Source organism: Paramormyrops kingsleyae, chromosome 6 (assembly GCF_048594095.1).
Source record: "Paramormyrops kingsleyae isolate MSU_618 chromosome 6, PKINGS_0.4, whole genome shotgun sequence".
Lineage (NCBI taxonomy): Eukaryota > Metazoa > Chordata > Actinopteri > Osteoglossiformes > Mormyridae > Paramormyrops > Paramormyrops kingsleyae.
In genome coordinates this window covers 35,891,366-35,909,409 of record NC_132802.1, presented here as the reverse complement: position 1 = coordinate 35,909,409, position 18,044 = coordinate 35,891,366, and the positions used below count along the sequence as shown (strand labels likewise).

The 18,044-nt window shown below is 49.0% G+C and overlaps 1 protein-coding gene across 1 annotated transcript in view; it reads right to left on the bottom strand.

The window, feature by feature from the left end:
• Positions 1-83: 83 nt before the first annotated feature.
• Positions 84-18,044, bottom strand: part of ift122 (intraflagellar transport 122 homolog (Chlamydomonas)) — a 27,513-nt gene continuing 9,552 nt past the window's right edge. The window contains exons 11-29 of the mRNA XM_072713148.1: positions 17,687-17,889; positions 16,659-16,796; positions 15,928-16,092; positions 15,527-15,724; positions 14,658-14,798; positions 14,031-14,084; positions 13,034-13,195; positions 12,346-12,512; positions 8,266-8,437; positions 7,785-7,887; positions 6,881-7,021; positions 6,666-6,763; positions 5,575-5,675; positions 4,666-4,831; positions 4,161-4,272; positions 3,046-3,177; positions 1,769-1,845; positions 887-1,051; positions 84-705 (exon numbers count right to left, since the gene is read on the bottom strand). Coding sequence (XP_072569249.1) covers positions 619-705; positions 887-1,051; positions 1,769-1,845; positions 3,046-3,177; positions 4,161-4,272; positions 4,666-4,831; positions 5,575-5,675; positions 6,666-6,763; positions 6,881-7,021; positions 7,785-7,887; positions 8,266-8,437; positions 12,346-12,512; positions 13,034-13,195; positions 14,031-14,084; positions 14,658-14,798; positions 15,527-15,724; positions 15,928-16,092; positions 16,659-16,796; positions 17,687-17,889 — 2,582 coding nt within the window. The 3' untranslated portion in view covers positions 84-618. The remainder of the gene's footprint in view (positions 706-886; positions 1,052-1,768; positions 1,846-3,045; positions 3,178-4,160; positions 4,273-4,665; positions 4,832-5,574; positions 5,676-6,665; positions 6,764-6,880; positions 7,022-7,784; positions 7,888-8,265; positions 8,438-12,345; positions 12,513-13,033; positions 13,196-14,030; positions 14,085-14,657; positions 14,799-15,526; positions 15,725-15,927; positions 16,093-16,658; positions 16,797-17,686; positions 17,890-18,044) is intronic.

The window sequence follows — 18,044 nt, the reverse complement described above, 5'->3', positions numbered from 1 at the left end:
CAACCCATGTAGCATATTAGCATCCTGGGACTGGTCAGAAAGTGTACCACCAAATTGCTGTTTTATGGACCACATCAGGGGAATGTAACAAAGATCTGATGTTTTATTCACAATCAAAGAGAAGTCATACATTTCATTTTAATAACAAAATTTCCATTTTATATGACCTGCAATCAACAAATGCAGAAATACATTTGAACTTGTACATCAATCAGAGAACAATACATGAGCATTGATGACAGACTGCTTATTTTACACTATAATGTACAAAAATGACACGTGGAACAGTCTATATTTACAAAAATGGCAATCACGTAAAAGGAATTAAAGAGAAAGTAGAGAAAACACACGTACATGTCTTGCTCCCAGAATGAAATGATCTCCTTGATAAATCCTGAGAAACCTGATCCATGTAATCCGATCACACTGATCAGCTAAAGAAATTTCATTTAATGGATGGTGATAATAGGGGGAGAACAGAGATAGCACGAGTTAGGCAATGACAATAACAACAATAAGACATAATAAGGACAATAATAATAATGATAATAATAATAGAATGGATATTATTCCAATAGAATAGGAAGCCACAGTCACAGTCGCTCCATCTCTGCTCTCTCAGCTGGGCTCGTCGATGGGTCTGCGGCAATATGGACAGCAGTTGTGCTGTAGAACCAGTAGCTCATAGTCCTCACTGTGAAACATCTGCAGAGAGGAGGAGGAGGAGGAGGAGAAACCCTTAGTGGGGGCAGTCAATGTGCCACTAGCCCCTGTTAAAGACGGCTCTAATGTGCCAGGATTTCCAATATGCTTAATGCAAGTCTAAGGGTCCCGTCAGACTCCCGACGGGAAGCCCCTGTGTGGGCGCAGGGGAGGGTGGCGCTACCTGGAAGCAGGAGGGGCACATAGTGATGCTGACGTCGGGCAGGAGGGAGCGGTAGTACTGCCAGCTGAGTGGCCTTGGCCACCGTTTGATCAGCACGTCCCTGCGGCTCATGGATCGCAGCACGGCCCTGTTCACCACCACCGGCACAAACTCCGAGCCGCCTTGCTGTGAGCACAGGCACACGGGCACAGGTAGAAGGACACATGGGCACAAGCATATAGACACACAAGGACAGACATATGGAGACAGGCACATGGACACAGGCAAACAGGCACAGGCACAAGGACGCATGGGCACAGGCACATGGACACAGGCAGAAGGACACATGGGCACAAGCATATAGACACACAAGGACAGACACATGGACACAGGGCACAATGGCACATGCACACAAGCAAAGGCACAGAGACACAGGCGCACGGAAAAATGGGCACAGGCGCACGGAAAAATGGGCACAGGCGCACGGACACATGGGCACAGGCACACAGACATATGGGCACAGATACACAGACACAAGCACATGGATATAAGGGCACAGGCACACGGGCACAGATATAAAAGCACAGGCACATGGACACAGGCAGATGGCACAGGCACACAGACACAGGCACATGGACATAAGGGCACAGGCAAAAGCACATAGACACAGGCACACAGACACAGAAAACTCATTGGTTTTGTTGTTCTTTTGTTTGCTATTCCAGTCTGAGGGCAATCTTATTTTCTGTCAAAACGTCAGATGGAAAATTTCATTTCAGTATCTTATATTATGCTCTTCAAGATATTTTAAGGGCTTCAGTCATAAGCATTCCTGCAGTGTACGATATGCCGGACGCATGACTCAGTGACGTCTGGGCAGAGGGCTCTGCAACTCCTGCTCACCTCAAAGCTGAGCTTTGCCATGAAGGGGTCGTCCTCAGGGTCGTCCATGCCCGTGTCCAACTTCAGGGACTGGGATTCTGGCACCGTTAAGAACTTCAACTTTAAAACAAACTTCTTAAACTGGTGATAACTGCCATGCATGATTCAAATTACATTCATATTAAAAAGCCTGAAACATAACTGTATAATTTCATGCATTCATTTGGTAATTATTCTTCAGCTGTTTAAGAAACTCAAGTATTCAAGCAAACGACTGCACCCCCAGCAGCACGACACTGCAGGTACAATCTTTACATCTCTTGGCAGGTCCTTTGCATTTTGTTTACAATTATGCCATATCAACAGATCCATCAAGAACACAAGACTGCAAGTGGAGATGCAAGAGGTAAGGAAGGGAACAAGGCCAAGATTAAGCGGTTCATTCTGTGAGCACAGCACAGTGCTGCTTTGTCACATGGGCCGGGGACGCATGGGGACACATGGGGACACTCCAAGCACATGTAAACTGAGCGTTCAGTCGCACATTGCTGTTGCTGAGATCTTCACAACCCACCAAACAGCTATACCAGCAGGGGATTGATGGCACTGAGAGATAACCAGTGGTCCCAGATCAAATTTCATCTGTAACTGGTACTTTTTGCTCCATGAATAATAAATATTCATACATGTGCTGCGGTCTGGGAGTCACAATGACCATTAACACCTAACTGTTTTAACTGCCAAAAATGTTTCAGTCACGCATCAAGAAAATGGAGCCATTATCAGTAAACATGAAACTGAAACTTTCACTGTCTCTGGGTTTGCTCACTGTGAGAACACACCGTGGTGCCCTTGAGGGTGAGCTGTGTAATCTTACTAGCCAAAAAGGTTGTGGCATTAGGGCTACTAGACAGAGCCACAGTAAACCTATTAACTTGGACGGATAAGAAGCCTTTGGGGTGAAAGCTTACCACACCTATGGCAATTAGAGCCAAAGGAAGGCTGACAGAGTTTAGCGAGGTACACCTTGCCGGTCCTTCAGAGAGACAGGCCTCGCTCTATCACCCCTGCATCTCCATCCACTCTCTGTAAGCCATCCAGGAGCCTCAGGAGAGTCAAACCGAAATCTCACATTCTCTGACCCAACAGCAGACGGGCACAGTATGAGAGGCGGTGTGGTCGACTGAGACGAGCCCCTAGCACGATGTGGAGAGCTTTCAGTGGTCACAGAGGGCTTAAGGCTTACGATATCACTAACAGCACTATCACTATCACACCAAGGTTCTGAAGAAGGATACCGCCACTGCTCATCTCCTGCCACTGTGCGGGGGACCTCTGCTCAGCGCGGGGGACCTCCAGGTCGATGAGGGACACGGCCTCCTCATCACTGATGCCCTCCTCTAGGTAGAACTCCACCAGGGGAAGAACCTCTGCAGGAGAACACATATACACACAGACACACCGACACACAGAGACACACACACACACATACAGACAGATTCACAGACACACACACACAGACACACACACACACATACATACAGACACAGACACCCTGAACTTCAGGCTGCATGTTCACATCCTAGTGCTGAACCATTGAGCCACTATGATCAAAATACCGTAGTAAAAATCATAGTCTTCATACAGAAGTAAAAATATATTGATATCTATAAACAAAAACTATCTGGAGCCGCAATCGACTATAACCAGCCCAACCAAAATCCTCAAGAACAAGGCGATGTTCAGTCTCTCCACATGAGCTGAGCTGGAAGTGACAGCAAAGCCACTTCTCAGCTGCCCACCTCCCCCGCCGACACAGCGCCCGAGCTCCCCAAGGCAGGCCAAAGAGCGGGCGTACGACGGCCCCCGGCCCGCCGGCTGCGGCTGATCAGCTGGTCGCGAACGTGCGGAAGTGGCACAGACAGACGCGTGTGCAGTCATTCACCGCAGGACCCGCCATGACAGACAGGAACCGCCGCCCACCCGCATTTTAGCTTGTGCTGAGTGACACCACACGTGATGTGGTGTCACTCAGCACATCCAAGGTTCTCTTTAAAGCTTTGCTCTAAGTTTCTAAGGCTTTGTTCTGTGTGCTAAACAGTTTTACTCGTTTTTACTGAAAGCATGCTCTACTTTCATTAATTTTACCTTTAGTTACCCTATAAATAAAATAGCTGCAATCTGTCCTAAACAAAACTCTTCCTACATGCTCTACAAGCTTGTAAAACAGAAAAACAAAATATACCATTTGCACCTTAATTTTTTCGCCACTCGTCCTAGTCATGCTATGTTCTGCATCCTTTTGCCCTTCATGATTATCTCGTCTAAAATTAAAAGGTATAAATTGGCAGTTTCGAGGTCCCCGAGGGGGGGGGCCGCAGCTGCGAGGAGGGTGCAGACAGGTGCTTCTCACCGTAGGACGAGGCTGAGAAGATGAAAGGCTGCCTGCAGTTGATGCACACGTTGCCCTGGATGTTCAGCAGGGGGTTGTTGGTGGAGCAGCGGTAGCACATGGGGACGAGGTCCTGCGGGGCACATACACACATACACACACACAGACACACACACACACACACACACAGACACACACACACAGACACACACACACACACACACACACACACACACACACACAGACACGCACACGGTGGTGAAACTCGAGTCACACTAGCACCCACACAACATGACACGCACAGGTGTACAAAAGGACAAGGCTCTCGCTCTGCAGGCATGGAGGTGCCACCAAACTGAATGGGTGACACCATAGACACATTCAGAGCGAAGATCCAGAATAACGCGGTGGAATGGCTGCGTGGGCTGTGGCGTGTGCGTTAATTCAAGCTGAGACCAGGGGCTGGGCACGTCGCCCAGCGTCCAGATGCCTGCTGGACCTTTCGGGGAAGCGGGGAGGCGCCCACCTCGTTATCATGGAAGGGCTTGGAGCGGACGGTCAGGCTGCCCAGCTCCATGGACTCCTGAAAGCGGGCAGGGACCCGCAGGCCCTGCAGCTTCTCATAGGCGTGCCGGGCCAGCTTGAAGGCACCCAGAGCCTTGCTCTGCTTCGCCAGGGCATACAAGGTGTTCCTGAAGCGTCCGGTTAAGGAGCTACACTTCACGGTTCCTGGGGAGAGAACCTGCCTGTACTGCACCTTTTCTCATTAGCATTTGTCGAATTTATAAAAAAAAAAAAAAAACACAGAATCAGGTCAACCGTTTGCAGTTGTAGCGCCAAATGGTATCACTCCATTAGCTAAAATAGCAGTTGTCCTAATTCCTGGCCTGGTTTAAAAAGCTCTCACCTGTCTTTGCATGTTTAGCTTCTAGATTACTGCACCCCAGTGATGAACTGCTATTTAAATAATCAACATGAAGCCCACTTGAGCTGAAGAAGTTTTAAAGCCAAGGAAGAGGTCTATAAAGCTTGCAGTCATATTCCAGGAGGTTACTTGTTTCAGGACAGAGTTCCCATCTGAGCAATCAAGCCATTGTGTCGGTAACTAGAGGTACATCTTCCTGTTGTCTTCCTGCACATTGTGTTCATTTGCTGTACTAGCCTGCCTTGGAGAAGGGAGATGTGGCAACTGTTTAGCCTCCCTGGACGTTATAGTGCAGCACATTACTGGTTACCATTCAGCCAGAAGAGCGGCCCAGTCTACGGCATGAGATGTGCCATAACGGAAGCGTACATAATTAGGACGGATTAACTGAAGGATTAGCGTAGTGTCGACCATCATTAATACGTAATGCACCAGGCATGTGGAGGCCGGCCGTTGCTATGGCTACACAGATGGCCGGCACAGCACCCACGGCTGATGCAGAAGGGATACACTTTGGAGATTCCCAGTGGCACCTCTTTGGTCAGGTTATGTAGGAGGAATCTGGAGATATTGAAGAGCGTTTCAGGGAGATGGGAACTGAAAGGTTCGTCCTGAAAATAGCAGAGGGGAGAAGCACGTGTTAGCCTTGTCTGTTTCTGGTTATGTGCGGAACACTGTGCCAAACAAAAGGCCTACATTTGAAAAGACAGGCATGGTTAGTCACCCTCCTGGACGGAGATGTGAGAGGGAGATTTTTCCCAGCCTGCAATTCCCAGATGAGGATTTCATCACACAGTGCCATGATGGGAGAATAGTGGAAAGTAAAAAGGGAAGGGAAATGAGCGAGTATTTGGGATTGTTTGGAATCTTACGGTGTACCGCTGGATGAGTGATAAAGTGCGTATGCGGGATCTTACGGTGTACCACTGGATGCAGTGATAAAGTGCGTATGCGGGATCTTACGGTGTACCACTGGATGCAGTGATAAAGTGCGTATGCGGGATCTTACGGTGTACCACTGGATGCAGTGATAAAGTGCGTATGCGGGATCTTACGATGTACCACTGGATGAGTGATTAAGTGCGTATGTGGGATCTTACGGTGTACCGCTGGATGAGTGATAAAGTGCGTATGTGGGATCTTACGGTGTACCGCTGGATGCAATGATAAAGTGCGTATGCGGGATCTTACGGTGTACCACTGGATGCAGTGATAAAATGCGTATGTGGGATCTTACGGTGTACCGCTGGATGAGTGATAAAGTGCGTATGTGGGATCTTACGGTGTACCGCTGGATGCAATGATAAAGTGCGTATGCGGGATCTTACGGTGTACCACTGGATGCAGTGATAAAGTGCGTATGTGGGATCTTACGGTGTACCACTGGATGCAGTGATAAAATGCGTATGTGGGATCTTACGGTGTACCGCTGGATGAGTGATAAAGTGCGTATGTGGGATCTTACGGTGTACCACTGGATGCAGTGATAAAGTGCGTATGTGGGATCTTACGGTGTACCGCTGGATGAGTGATAAAGTGCGTATGTGGGATCTTACGGTGTACCGCTGGATGAGTGATAAAGTGCGTATGTGGGATCTTACGGTGTACCGCTGGATGGAGTGGTAGACATGGTAAAGCTCAGCCAGGTGCTGGAAACGCTGGAATTTCTTCAGCATGTCATCCTTCTTGCTCTCAGTTTCTGAGACACGAGACAAATAGAACTGACAAACCAGATTGGCTGGAGCAGACTGCTAAAGGCTTTTAAAAAGTATGTAGAATGAAGTGTGTAAATGGAAGGCAGGGGTCGCCCTCCTACCTCGAGCGATGTCCAGGCACTGCATGGACAACATCCAGTAGTAGTAGGCGGCGTCATTGAACCGACTCTCCACCACCGCATTGTGGGTCAGCTGCTCCAGGACTTTCACGGCCTCATCCTGCCACCCAGCCTTGTGAAACGCTGGCAGGAAGAGGTAGTGTCGCGGGAGGCGTTAGCGGTAGGCTCTGGGCCAGTCAGGCCGAGTCCCAGAGTGCCCCCCCCCTCGGTGTCTACCACAGTTTCCAGGGCACATGCAGAGCATGCTAACTGCTCACTTTTCAGAGTGTTGACTTGTGAAAAACAACCTGATGAGTCAACTTTTGTACCTTACATTCCTCAAATGGCTGCTTCCATGAGTAGCATGGCGATTTCATGAGATTCGAGGAGAGACTCGGTGCATGTCGGACATCGGCGTAAATTACAGGGGGATGGGGGGGTTGTAACCCCCCAATAAATCAAAACTGGCTAATACAACCCCCCCAATATTCATGTTTCCACCTAAATGGGTGGAGACCTCAACCCCCCCCAATGTTCAAACCAAAGTTACGTATTGGATGTCGGAGATTGAAAATCGTCCTAGCAGAACATAGAGAAGGCAGACCTGCAGCTCATCGAAATAGGTCCCTAATAAGAAGCTGTCCTGCATAACTGCGCAGTCTGACTGCAACTGCGTCACTGTTCTAAGGTATGTCATGGTAAGGAGGCTGGAGTGAATCAAGAACACAGATACACTTCATCTAAATGACATTCAGTCCTGCTGAGGTTCCCACACGTCACTGCAAAAGAACTAAACAAGTCATGTTTATACATTTAAGCATAAGCTGTAATTACACAGATAATAACGTCATTGCGCAGAGAGCCCTGGGGGGGGCTCGTGCCCGGAACATGCCTCTGGCTGGCTCACCTTTCTGTGCTTCCTCAAAGCGGTCGTTCTCTGCCAGCCACTGTGCATAGGGGACGTAAACATCGTTCTTGAACTGGGGATGCTTTTCCACCAGCTCAAACGCCTGTGGAGTGACCGTACAGACATGTTGGCCCTACACATTCTCTCACAACCCCTCCCCCCCAACCTCGCCTCCGCTGCTCCACACGGCTCGATCCCAAGAAGGCAAGGGATCAAAGCTTCAGACACTGGACCGCAGACAATGACATACATTCCAGCAGGCTTCCACTGACCTTCTCCAGTATCATCTCCTAGTGCAACTCTAACAAATATTCTGGAATATACATTTTGAAAAGTTGAGTTCCTTCCCTGTACAGCTACATTAATCTAACTCTATTTTTCTGATCAGAGCTGCAAGAGGGGCAACATAAGGCACAAGAAAGGGGGAGACCCTTTAGACAGTAAGAAGTCCCAGCCCACAGGTCCGAGTGGCACTCCTCACCTCGTCCCAGTGACACGTCTCCACGTGCAGCAACACCAGTGCCCTCAGGTCTCCCATCTTCGAGTAGACTTCCGCTGCATAGCCATGGTGCTTCAACCTCTTAAAGTGGCCAGCGCATTTGGCAAGTGGCTCGCGCTCTGCCTTATCCAGCTTCCGGGCAAAGTCAATCAGCCTAGGGGACAGCATCAGTGTCAATCAGCCTAGGGGACAGCATCAGTGTCAATCAGCCTAGGGGACAGCATCAGTGTCAATCGACCTAGGGGACAGCGTCAGTGTCAATCAGCCTAGGGGACAGCATCAGTGTCAACCAGCCTAGGGGACAGCATCAGTGTCAATCAGCCTAGGGGACAGCGTCGGTGTCAATCGACCTAGGGGACAGCGTCAGTGTCAATCAGCCTAGGGGACAGCATCAGTGTCAACCAGCCTAGGGGACAGCATCAGTGTCAATCAGCCTAGGGGACAGCGTCAGTGTCAATCGACCTAGGGGACAGCGTCAGTGTCAATCGACCTAGGGGACAGCGTCAGTGTCAATCAGCCTAGGGGACAGCATCAGTGTCAACCAGCCTAGGGGACAGCATCAGTGTCAATCAGCCTAGGGGACAGCGTCAGTGTCAATCGACCTGGGGGACAGCATCAGTGTGTCAATCAGCCTAGGGGCAGCATCAGTGTGTCAATCAGCCTAGGGGCAGCATCAGTGTCAATCAGCCTAGGGACAGCATCAGTGTGTCAATCAGCCTAGGGGACAGCATCAGTGTCAATCAGCCTAGGGGACACCATCAGTGTGTCAATCAGCCTAGGGACTGCATCAGTGTCAATCGACCTAGGGGACAGTGTCAATCGACCTAGGGGACAGCGTCAGTGTCAATCGACCTGGGGGACAGCGTCAGTGTCAATCGACCTAGGGGACAGCGTCACTGTCAATCGACCTAGAGGACAGCGTCAGTGTCAATCAACCTGAGTTCAGTTCAGTTCAGTTAAATTTTATTTATATAGCACATTTAACAACAACCGTGGTTGACCAAAGTGCTTAACAATATCTGACACTCACACATAAAACTAGCCAAAAACAATTATTATAAGTCACGATATCTCAACTCAGCTCGTAATAAAAGCTAAAGAATACAGATGGGTCTTAAGCAACGACTTAAATGTTCCAACAGTCTGAGCAGTTCTTATATGTACAGGTAAAGTATTCCACAAATTTGGTGCCACCACTGAAAAAGCTCGGTCACCTTTTTTTTTTTTAACCTTGCTCTTGGAACATCAAGGAGCACCTGATTGGATGACCTCAGTGCTCTAGCTGGAGTATGAACATGTAAAAGCTCTGATAAATAAGCAGGTGCCAACCCATTTAAAATCTTATAAACAAACAATAGAACCTTAAAAACAATCCTATAACGGACAGGAAGCCAGTGAAGTGAAGCTAAGACTGGGGTAATATGCTCGTACTTTTTAGTCCCAGTTAAAAGACGAGCTGCTGCATTCTGGACTAACTGTAAACGTTGAATACATGACACATCCAAACCAACATATAAAGAGTTACAGTAGTCTAGTCTGAGGGACGGCGTCACTGTCAACTAACTGAGGGACGGCGTCAATGTCAATCAGCCTAGGGGACAGCGTCAGTGTGTCAATCAGCCTAGGGGACAGCGTCAGTGTGTCAATCAGCCTAGGGGACAGCGTCTGTGTCAATCAGCCTAGGGGACAGCGTCAATGTCAATCAGCCTAGGGGACAGCGTCAGTGTGTCAATCAGCCTAGGGACACCATTAGTGTGATAATCAGCCTAGGGGACAGCATCAGTGTCAATCAGCCTAGGGGACAGCATCAGTGTCAATCAGCCTAGGGACAGCATCAGTGTCAATCGACCTAGGGGACAGCGTCAGTGTCAATCGACCTGGGGGACAGCGTCAGTGTCAATCGACCTGGGGGACAGCATCAGTGTCAATCAGCCTAGGGACAGCGTCAGTGTCAATCGACCTAGGGGACAGCATCAGTGTCAATCAGCCTAGGGGACAGCATCAGTGTCAATCGACCTGGGGGACAGCGTCAGTGTCAATCGACCTAGGGGACAGCGTCAGTGTCAATCGACCTAGGGGACAGCGTCAGTGTCAATCAGCCTAGGGGACAGCATCAGTGTCAACCAGCCTAGGGGACAGCGTCAGTGTCAATCGACCTGGGGGACAGCGTCAGTGTCAATCGACCTAGGGGACAGCGTCAGTGTCAATCAGCCTAGGGGACAGCATCAGTGTCAACCAGCCTAGGGGACAGCATCAGTGTCAATCAGCCTAGGGGACAGCGTCAGTGTCAATCGACCTAGGGGACAGCGTCAGTGTCAATCGACCTAGGGGACAGCATCAGTGTGTCAATCAGCCTAGGGGACAGCATCAGTGTGTCAATCAGCCTAGGGGACAGCATCAGTGTCAATCAGCCTAGGGGACAGCGTCAGTGTCAATCGACCTAGGGGACAGCGTCAGTGTCAATCGACCTAGGGGACAGCGTCAGTGTCAATCAGCCTAGGGGACAGCATCAGTGTCAACCAGCCTAGGGGACAGCATCAGTGTCAATCAGCCTAGGGGACAGCGTCAGTGTCAATCGACCTAGGGGACAGCGTCAGTGTCAATCGACCTGGGGGACAGCATCAGTGTGTCAATCAGCCTAGGGGACAGCATCAGTGTCAATCAGCCTAGGGGACAGCGTCAGTGTCAATCAGCCTAGGGGACAGCGTCAGTGTCAATCGACCTGGGGGACAGCATCAGTGTCAACCAGCCTAGGGGACAGCATCAGTGTGTCAATCAGCCTAGGGGACAGCGTCAGTGTCAATCGACCTAGGGGACAGCGTCACTATCAATCAACCTGAGGGACGGCGTCAGTGTCAACTAACCGAGGGACGGCATCAGTGTCAACTAACCGAGGGATGGCGTCAGTGTCAATCAGCCTAGGGGACAGCGTCAGTGTCAATAAGCCTAGGGGACAGCGTCAATCAACCTGAGGGACGGCGTCACTGTCAATCAACCTGGAGGACAGCATCACCATCAATTAGCTTGCAGGTGTACATTATGAGTGCATTCACCTACAGTCAACTCACATTATCAATAATGCCGTTCCCTCCCGCCAAAGGGTGCCATGAGAGCATTACTGTAGCCCTAGCTGCAGAGGGTTAGTACTTTACTCTGCATAAACATACGGGTGTGAATTACAGCACTTCAACAGCCCATCCCGTCAATCCCCCAGCAGCCTATGGATGCTCGCTGTCTTGGCTGGATGCCATGGATTCCCCATTGTGCTCCATGAAATGCTCTCCACGGCTTATTGTGCAAAGTGGACCTAAACGGAGGCTATTCTCTTTACAAAAACAAGCAAGCGCTCGGCCCAGCACCTACAGCTTGAGCTGAACATGCTCTTTCCTTTGCAATTTTTTTTATAATATCTGCATAAGTTTTAGCCAAACTAGCCCTGGCTCTGTCTTGGCGGGGTGTGTAAGGAAGTCCGGAGTGCGCCCAAATGGACAACAATGAGAGCCAGCGAGTCGGGTGTGGCTATTAGCACAGTCCCGATAGTCTTATCCTCGTCCTGGGTGGCTCCTCATTCCCATGACTTCACTACAACTTCTGACCAGCAGTTCGGTGTAAGAAATGACAAGAACACAGAACAGAGCAGCCCAGAGGAGTGCAGTTGAAGTTAATCAGTGTCACCAGCTCCCCAAGACTATCAGAATCAATCCAATCAAGCAGAAACAAATTTTGAGAAAACATCCATACAAAAGTGTTAAATTCCTAACACACTTCCTACTGTCTAAGGATTTTTAGAAATATACATATATTTTTATCAAAAGTGACCTTTTATTATTGGGTGCATTTTTTTGGACGGGGCTCAGAAAGCTCCGGAACCCCCAAAGAGTCAAGGCAGCAGTGTATCCATGGGCCCCAGGGATGCTGTAACAAATTCTGGGGCTCCTGACAAAATGCCACTCACTGGGGCCCCCTGCTGTCCAAGGCCCGGGAAAACATTTATGTTCCCTCCTCCCCCGGACGATACCACTGGTGGTATCCCAGAGGGCAAGGCACGCGACGAGCACCCACATGTCCACCCAGCCGTGCTCCCCGATGATGTCCACAGCCTTAACGTGCTCCCCGGCCGAAAGATACATCTCGGCGGCCGCCCGGGGCTCGTTGATGTTGCGCGCCCAGTCGGCCTGCTTGCTGATCAGCATCCTGGTGTCCTTTGGATCTGCAGAGCCCAGGAAGTCCTGCATGCATCAGAGAGAAGGGGTGAGATCATGCCGCTGGCTGCAAATAAGCCGCAGGCGTCGCCGCAGCTAGAGTTTCATTTGTCACATACACAATCATACACTGTAGTTTTTGTGTAGTGAAATGTTTTTCCACCTGCTTCCTAAATCTGAGGGACTCTCAAATAAATATAAAGGAGCAAAGACAAGCAAAAGGCAAGAACCATAGAACACATCCTGTAAGAACCATCCGCCCCCATGACGCCTTGGGAGTTACAGCCAGACCCTCCTCTGCGATAAGGAGCATGGGCTGTAAAGCAGACCTCACCCATAACCCACATATTTTCCCATTAAGTCAGCAGCTGATTTGGTGTCAGAAGACTGCACAGTATTCGTGTGTGGTGGCCGGAATAAAGGGGAACAAACCAAAACAGAAGAAGGTCAAGCAGCTTAGCAGGCGTGGGGCATTGGGCTACAGGGGAGTGAAAGGCGATGTTCACCAGGGGCGCCCGTGAGCACAGTGTGGCTGGCCCCCGCCTCACCTTGGCGTACTCGAACATGCGCAGGTCCGTGTACATGCTGAGGGCACGGCCCTCGTTGCCCGTTTTCTTGTATAGCTTAGCGGCCTCGTGGAATTTGCCCTGGTAGGCATAGACATCCGCCAGGAACAGCTCGCTGTTGCTCTCCCCTCTCTTCTTCCTCTCCTGCAGATGCGTCGGCGAGAACAAATGCGAGCTCCGTTACGGTGCTCTGTAAGACACTAAGCGCACAGACTCACCCCACAACGTGTGCACACATGACAGTCAGATAGGCGCCCCCAAAGGGAAGGCCACCCTCGCTGTGTGAACGCAGGTGGGCTCATGACTGCGGGGAATGGCTCATCCTCTCTCAACTTAGACTAAATGCATATCATTGACAGGCATGTTTTACTGAAGTAAATGGCTGCCTTTATTTTCCCCAATGCTATTCTGGTGTCTGTTATGCAAGGGAATGGAATGCCTATCTTTAAAAAGCTGGTAGGAATCCTAAGGGGATGGAAGAAAAAGGGGAAAAATGTCTTTTTTAATGTGTTTCTGCTTGGGGTCCAGAATCTGTGTATTCTTACACATTTTCAAATAAAGTTGGTGACACCACAACCAAAGTACAAAAATAATCAGTTTTGTTACATATAAAAATATAAAGTACAATGTCAAAAAATGCTATAAAAGCAAAGGTACTCCTGCTGGGACTAGACTCATCAAATAATCCCCCCGTGCCTTTTATCACTCAGACATGTGTTATTACGCTGCTGGAGCCCAGTCAGACAGGACTTACTAATCTTCACAGGGACGTAACCCAGCCTGCACCGTCACAGGCTAAGGCCCGAACCGTCCTTAAACTGGCACCCATTACCTACTGGGGCCATCTGAACATCTGCTCTATTACAGTGCTGAACATTTTCACACTGTGACTTAAAATCAACGCTGCATTAATAAAAAGCATAATGCTGTTAAAGGCAGCCCCCTGAATAACGAATTCCCAGTCAGGGAGAGCACTTACCTCGATGCTATTTATGAGTTCCAGGTAGCGCAGATCACGGACGCGGATGAATGCCTGTGGGGGGGGGGGGGGCACAGAAAGTGAACATGCTCTTCTGGGAGGGATCCGCTTTTGCTGTGTTAAGCGAGCCGCCATTCATACTCTCTCAGTATTTTAGGGATACTCATTGTAGTGTAACCCTAAACTCCCTCAGCGTGTACTTCACTGAGGCGTGGAGAGTATTAAAGTGCCGAAAGAGGCTAAACCGTGGGCGACTGCTGAAACGACGAGAGCGAGCCAGCAGGCATCTGCGGGTTGACAGTGAAAAACAAAAAGGGTCCTTGGCTACGCAAAGCATTTAGGCTGAAGTTTCTAGCCGTCTCAGTGCCAATCAAATTACTGACTGTCTGGATGGACCGGCGGCATATTAAAGAAAAGGCACAGCACTGCCATCTAATGGTCATCTGAAGTATTTCAGAGAGGGGTCCATTGAGGGAAATTAAATGGAATTGATTTTCGATAAGGATATTGTAATACATAAAAGGAAACGAATTCTCTAGCAGTATTTCAACAGAATTTTCAGCAGTAAATTGATCAATTGAATGACTTGGAAACAACGTGCACAGGGAGCATGGAAGTGAGACGGACCTTTTTAGCCGTGTCAAAGTCTAGCCCTTCCAAGGCCTCTGTAGCCAGGTCCCTCCAGTCGCTGTCGGTCACCCCCAGGCAAGCAATCTGATAGGCCTCTTTGTAAAGCTTCCTCTCCAGGTACTGGTACATGGGAGCTGACTAGGAGGCAGAGAAGAGAGACTTCAGCACCCATTCCTCCACCGACCCAACAGGACTAAAAGTAGAGAGATTTAAGGGCACCCTTTCCGCATCAAGAATGTTTTAGAGAGAACATCTAAACTGGCAAGAGCCTCACTGATGCCTCAGTAAAATCCTGGCTCGTATCCGAGGTGCAGCAGAGAATTTGTACATTTCACTCAAAATGACAGACACAGACACACACACACACCCACACACATGCATATTCTACTGCTTAACCAATCCCAGATATACGCGAAAAGCTAGACATTCAGACACAAACAGACAAACACATCCATACTAATGCAGTCACATCTGGCCAAAAGCTCCTCAGCGCACACAGCCTGTGGCCCAGCTCCATGAGCCGGTGTCCTGGCTCTGCTGTACGTGCTGCCAGCACTCGGGCACCGTGGACGAGTTACTCATCTCTCCTTCTGGCAGTTACTCGGCGCTACAAAAATACCCATGTAGAAACAGAAACCTACAGAGCTGGCTTCCAAGACTGCTACCATGGCAACCGAAAATGGCTGCCCTTTCGGGGCACTGTGATAAGATTCGAGATAGATGAGGAACAAACATGACCCTGAAACATCACTTTTAAATTTTAACAGTGGAGATTCACCAGGATCAGGTTGGCTTGTTTGGCATGAGGATGAGCCAATTTGAGAAGCGGATTACCGCTTTGTCTCTCAGGTCCGATCCATCAGTACCTGCGGCACCTCCACCGCCGACATGGAGTAAACGTGCAGGCAGAAGATCTTGGAGCCGCTGTAGCCGACCACAAAGCCCTGCAGCTTCTGCTGGTGCACGGGGAAGTTGCTGGCCTTGATGTTGAGGTGGCCACTGCCGGAGAAGCAGAGCATGTCCTCGCACTGCGTGTTCCAGGCCACGCTGTTGGCATTGGGCTCCTGAGTGGGGGGTGATGAGGGGGGTAGGAACAGAAAGCGATGACATGCCGTCCACACCAAGAGCAGCCCACCTCGGTGCCTCATGTGTCCTCTCCAAGACATCTTCACAAGTGCGTTTCTGAATATAGCTCAGTCTCACGGTATAGAGTGTACCATAGGTTAATGTTTCCTTCCTAGAATCGGTGGGTTTAAAAATGGTCTACCTGGAAAAGCAGCTCCTTGGTGTGGATGTCATAAACCAGACAGGTGTTGTGCTCGTCCACCACAGCCAGCTTGCTGCGCGACGCGCTCATGTCCAGGCAACGGACAGAGGTGGACTGCTTCAGCAGCGTGATGGCAAACGGGTTGTCCACAAAGATCTTCAGGATCTATAAGAAGGGGAACAATGCAAAAGCCATCCTTGGACGCAGTTTTGTGCACTGATGGGCAGCTTTGCTTCCGTTGAGGGCACTGGATTACATTTACATTCATTAACCCTCATTCAAGGACTCCTAATATCTACAACATGGCAAGATATTTTCAATGACTTACGCAATCATCAAAATTAAAAAAAGATAAATGTCTCAATCCAAGTCTATGAAGATGAACAGATATTTGTTTGAACATACATATTATATACAATTATATACAATATACAATGAAATATACAGTAAAATCTAACAAGACTATTTTCATTGCTTTCATGGGGCATGAAAATTTAGAAATTAAAAAATGTCACGTCGACATGGTGAAGCTCAGATATGGCCCTCCACAGAAAATAACTGCCCAGACCTGATCAACAACGATGATTCTCAAAAGTAATTGTCGTCATATTTTAAGAATATGAGGTCATCTGTCATCAATCTGGTCAAGCTAAATTTTACAGCAAAATAAAAAGGAAGAGTTGGCCTTCTGCTAATAACACAGCATGTTCCTTGAATATGGAAAGACCTACGGCTCCATTCTTCAGGCCAACCAGGAGCCCCTCCCTGCCAGGGGGGCCACCGATCACCTTGATGTAGCGGATTAAGGATTCCATCAACCATTCCTTCTCTTTCACACTGTTGAATGAGAGACACTGAAGCCTCTTCTCCTGCGTGGGAGAAGGAGACCTGGTCAGGTTCGCAGTGCATCTGTGCTCTCGGGGAACACAAGCCTCAAAATATTACAGAGCAGTTCAGCTTTACTTTTTCAGAATATTTTCTCACATGAAATGAGCCAAACTGAAGCTACAGACAATCACAAGACAAAGTGCTTCCAGTTTTGCAGGTCCTAAGGTTCACTTATGCTGTCTGCGATATAACAAAGCCATAGAAATACAGCACAGATGTGGCCTTTAAACTGGTAAAATATTGGGTGTCTTTCTATTTCTGTACTTCCTGAGGGAGCACTGTAACAACACGAAGCAGCCGGCCAAATGGAATGTTTCTACAGCATTTTTCAAAATATGTAATGTCAAACAGAGGAGATTACTTTGGGCATGTGTTTGCAACTCACAGCAGAATTCACATAATGAAGACTAAGGATTCCTTCATGCACACACATGAAAAAAAAAACAATAAATAGTGTTGAAACAATTAACTGGGGTTTGTAAGTGGCTCTGCTGGGTACTTTTCCCAATCAGAGTCCAATATCCCAGACTACAGTGGAGATCTGGACTGAATCGCGCGTGGACTGCCAAAAGGGGCCCCTAGTGGTGGAAAAAATGGGCTTCATTCCATGTGGAGAGAGAGTGAGAGAGACGCAGCACTCCATGTGCTTATGAGTTACTGGTTAGCAGTGGTGAGGGCTGGCCTGCTCATTCTGTCAGCTCTTTGATCTAGTGCACGGAAACACTTGGCGGGCAGGTAAACATAAGGGCTCCCTGCTGCCCCCTGGCTGGAAACAAGGTGGCCTCCAACAGACACTGTTGTGAAAAGTGAACTTTCAAAAGCCTTTATAAAGCTTTCCAGAGGTATAAAAGCAGAAGCTCTGCATGCCGACCTGGCAGAGGATGATGTGCTGGGAACAGACCACCAGCAAGTTGCACTCAAATCTCCTGTTGATCTTCTCCTTCACGCGGTAGTGCATGTCTGATGAGTCGTCTGAGTAGAGCTCGTAGATGAGGATTTTCTCAGGCAGCTGGATGGCCAGGCGGTTCCTGTAGATGGCGATCTTCTTCACCAGCTCCCTGCACTTTATTCTCACTGGGGATGGAACAGGAAGCCTCCTTCACACACAAGCATCTCCTACGCTCACCAGGATTCTGTATAAATCATCCATGCTACAAAATCTCCATGACAGGACTTGACTACTGCAGCGTCTCAAATGACAAACTGTTCACACGAAGCATATTGCTAAC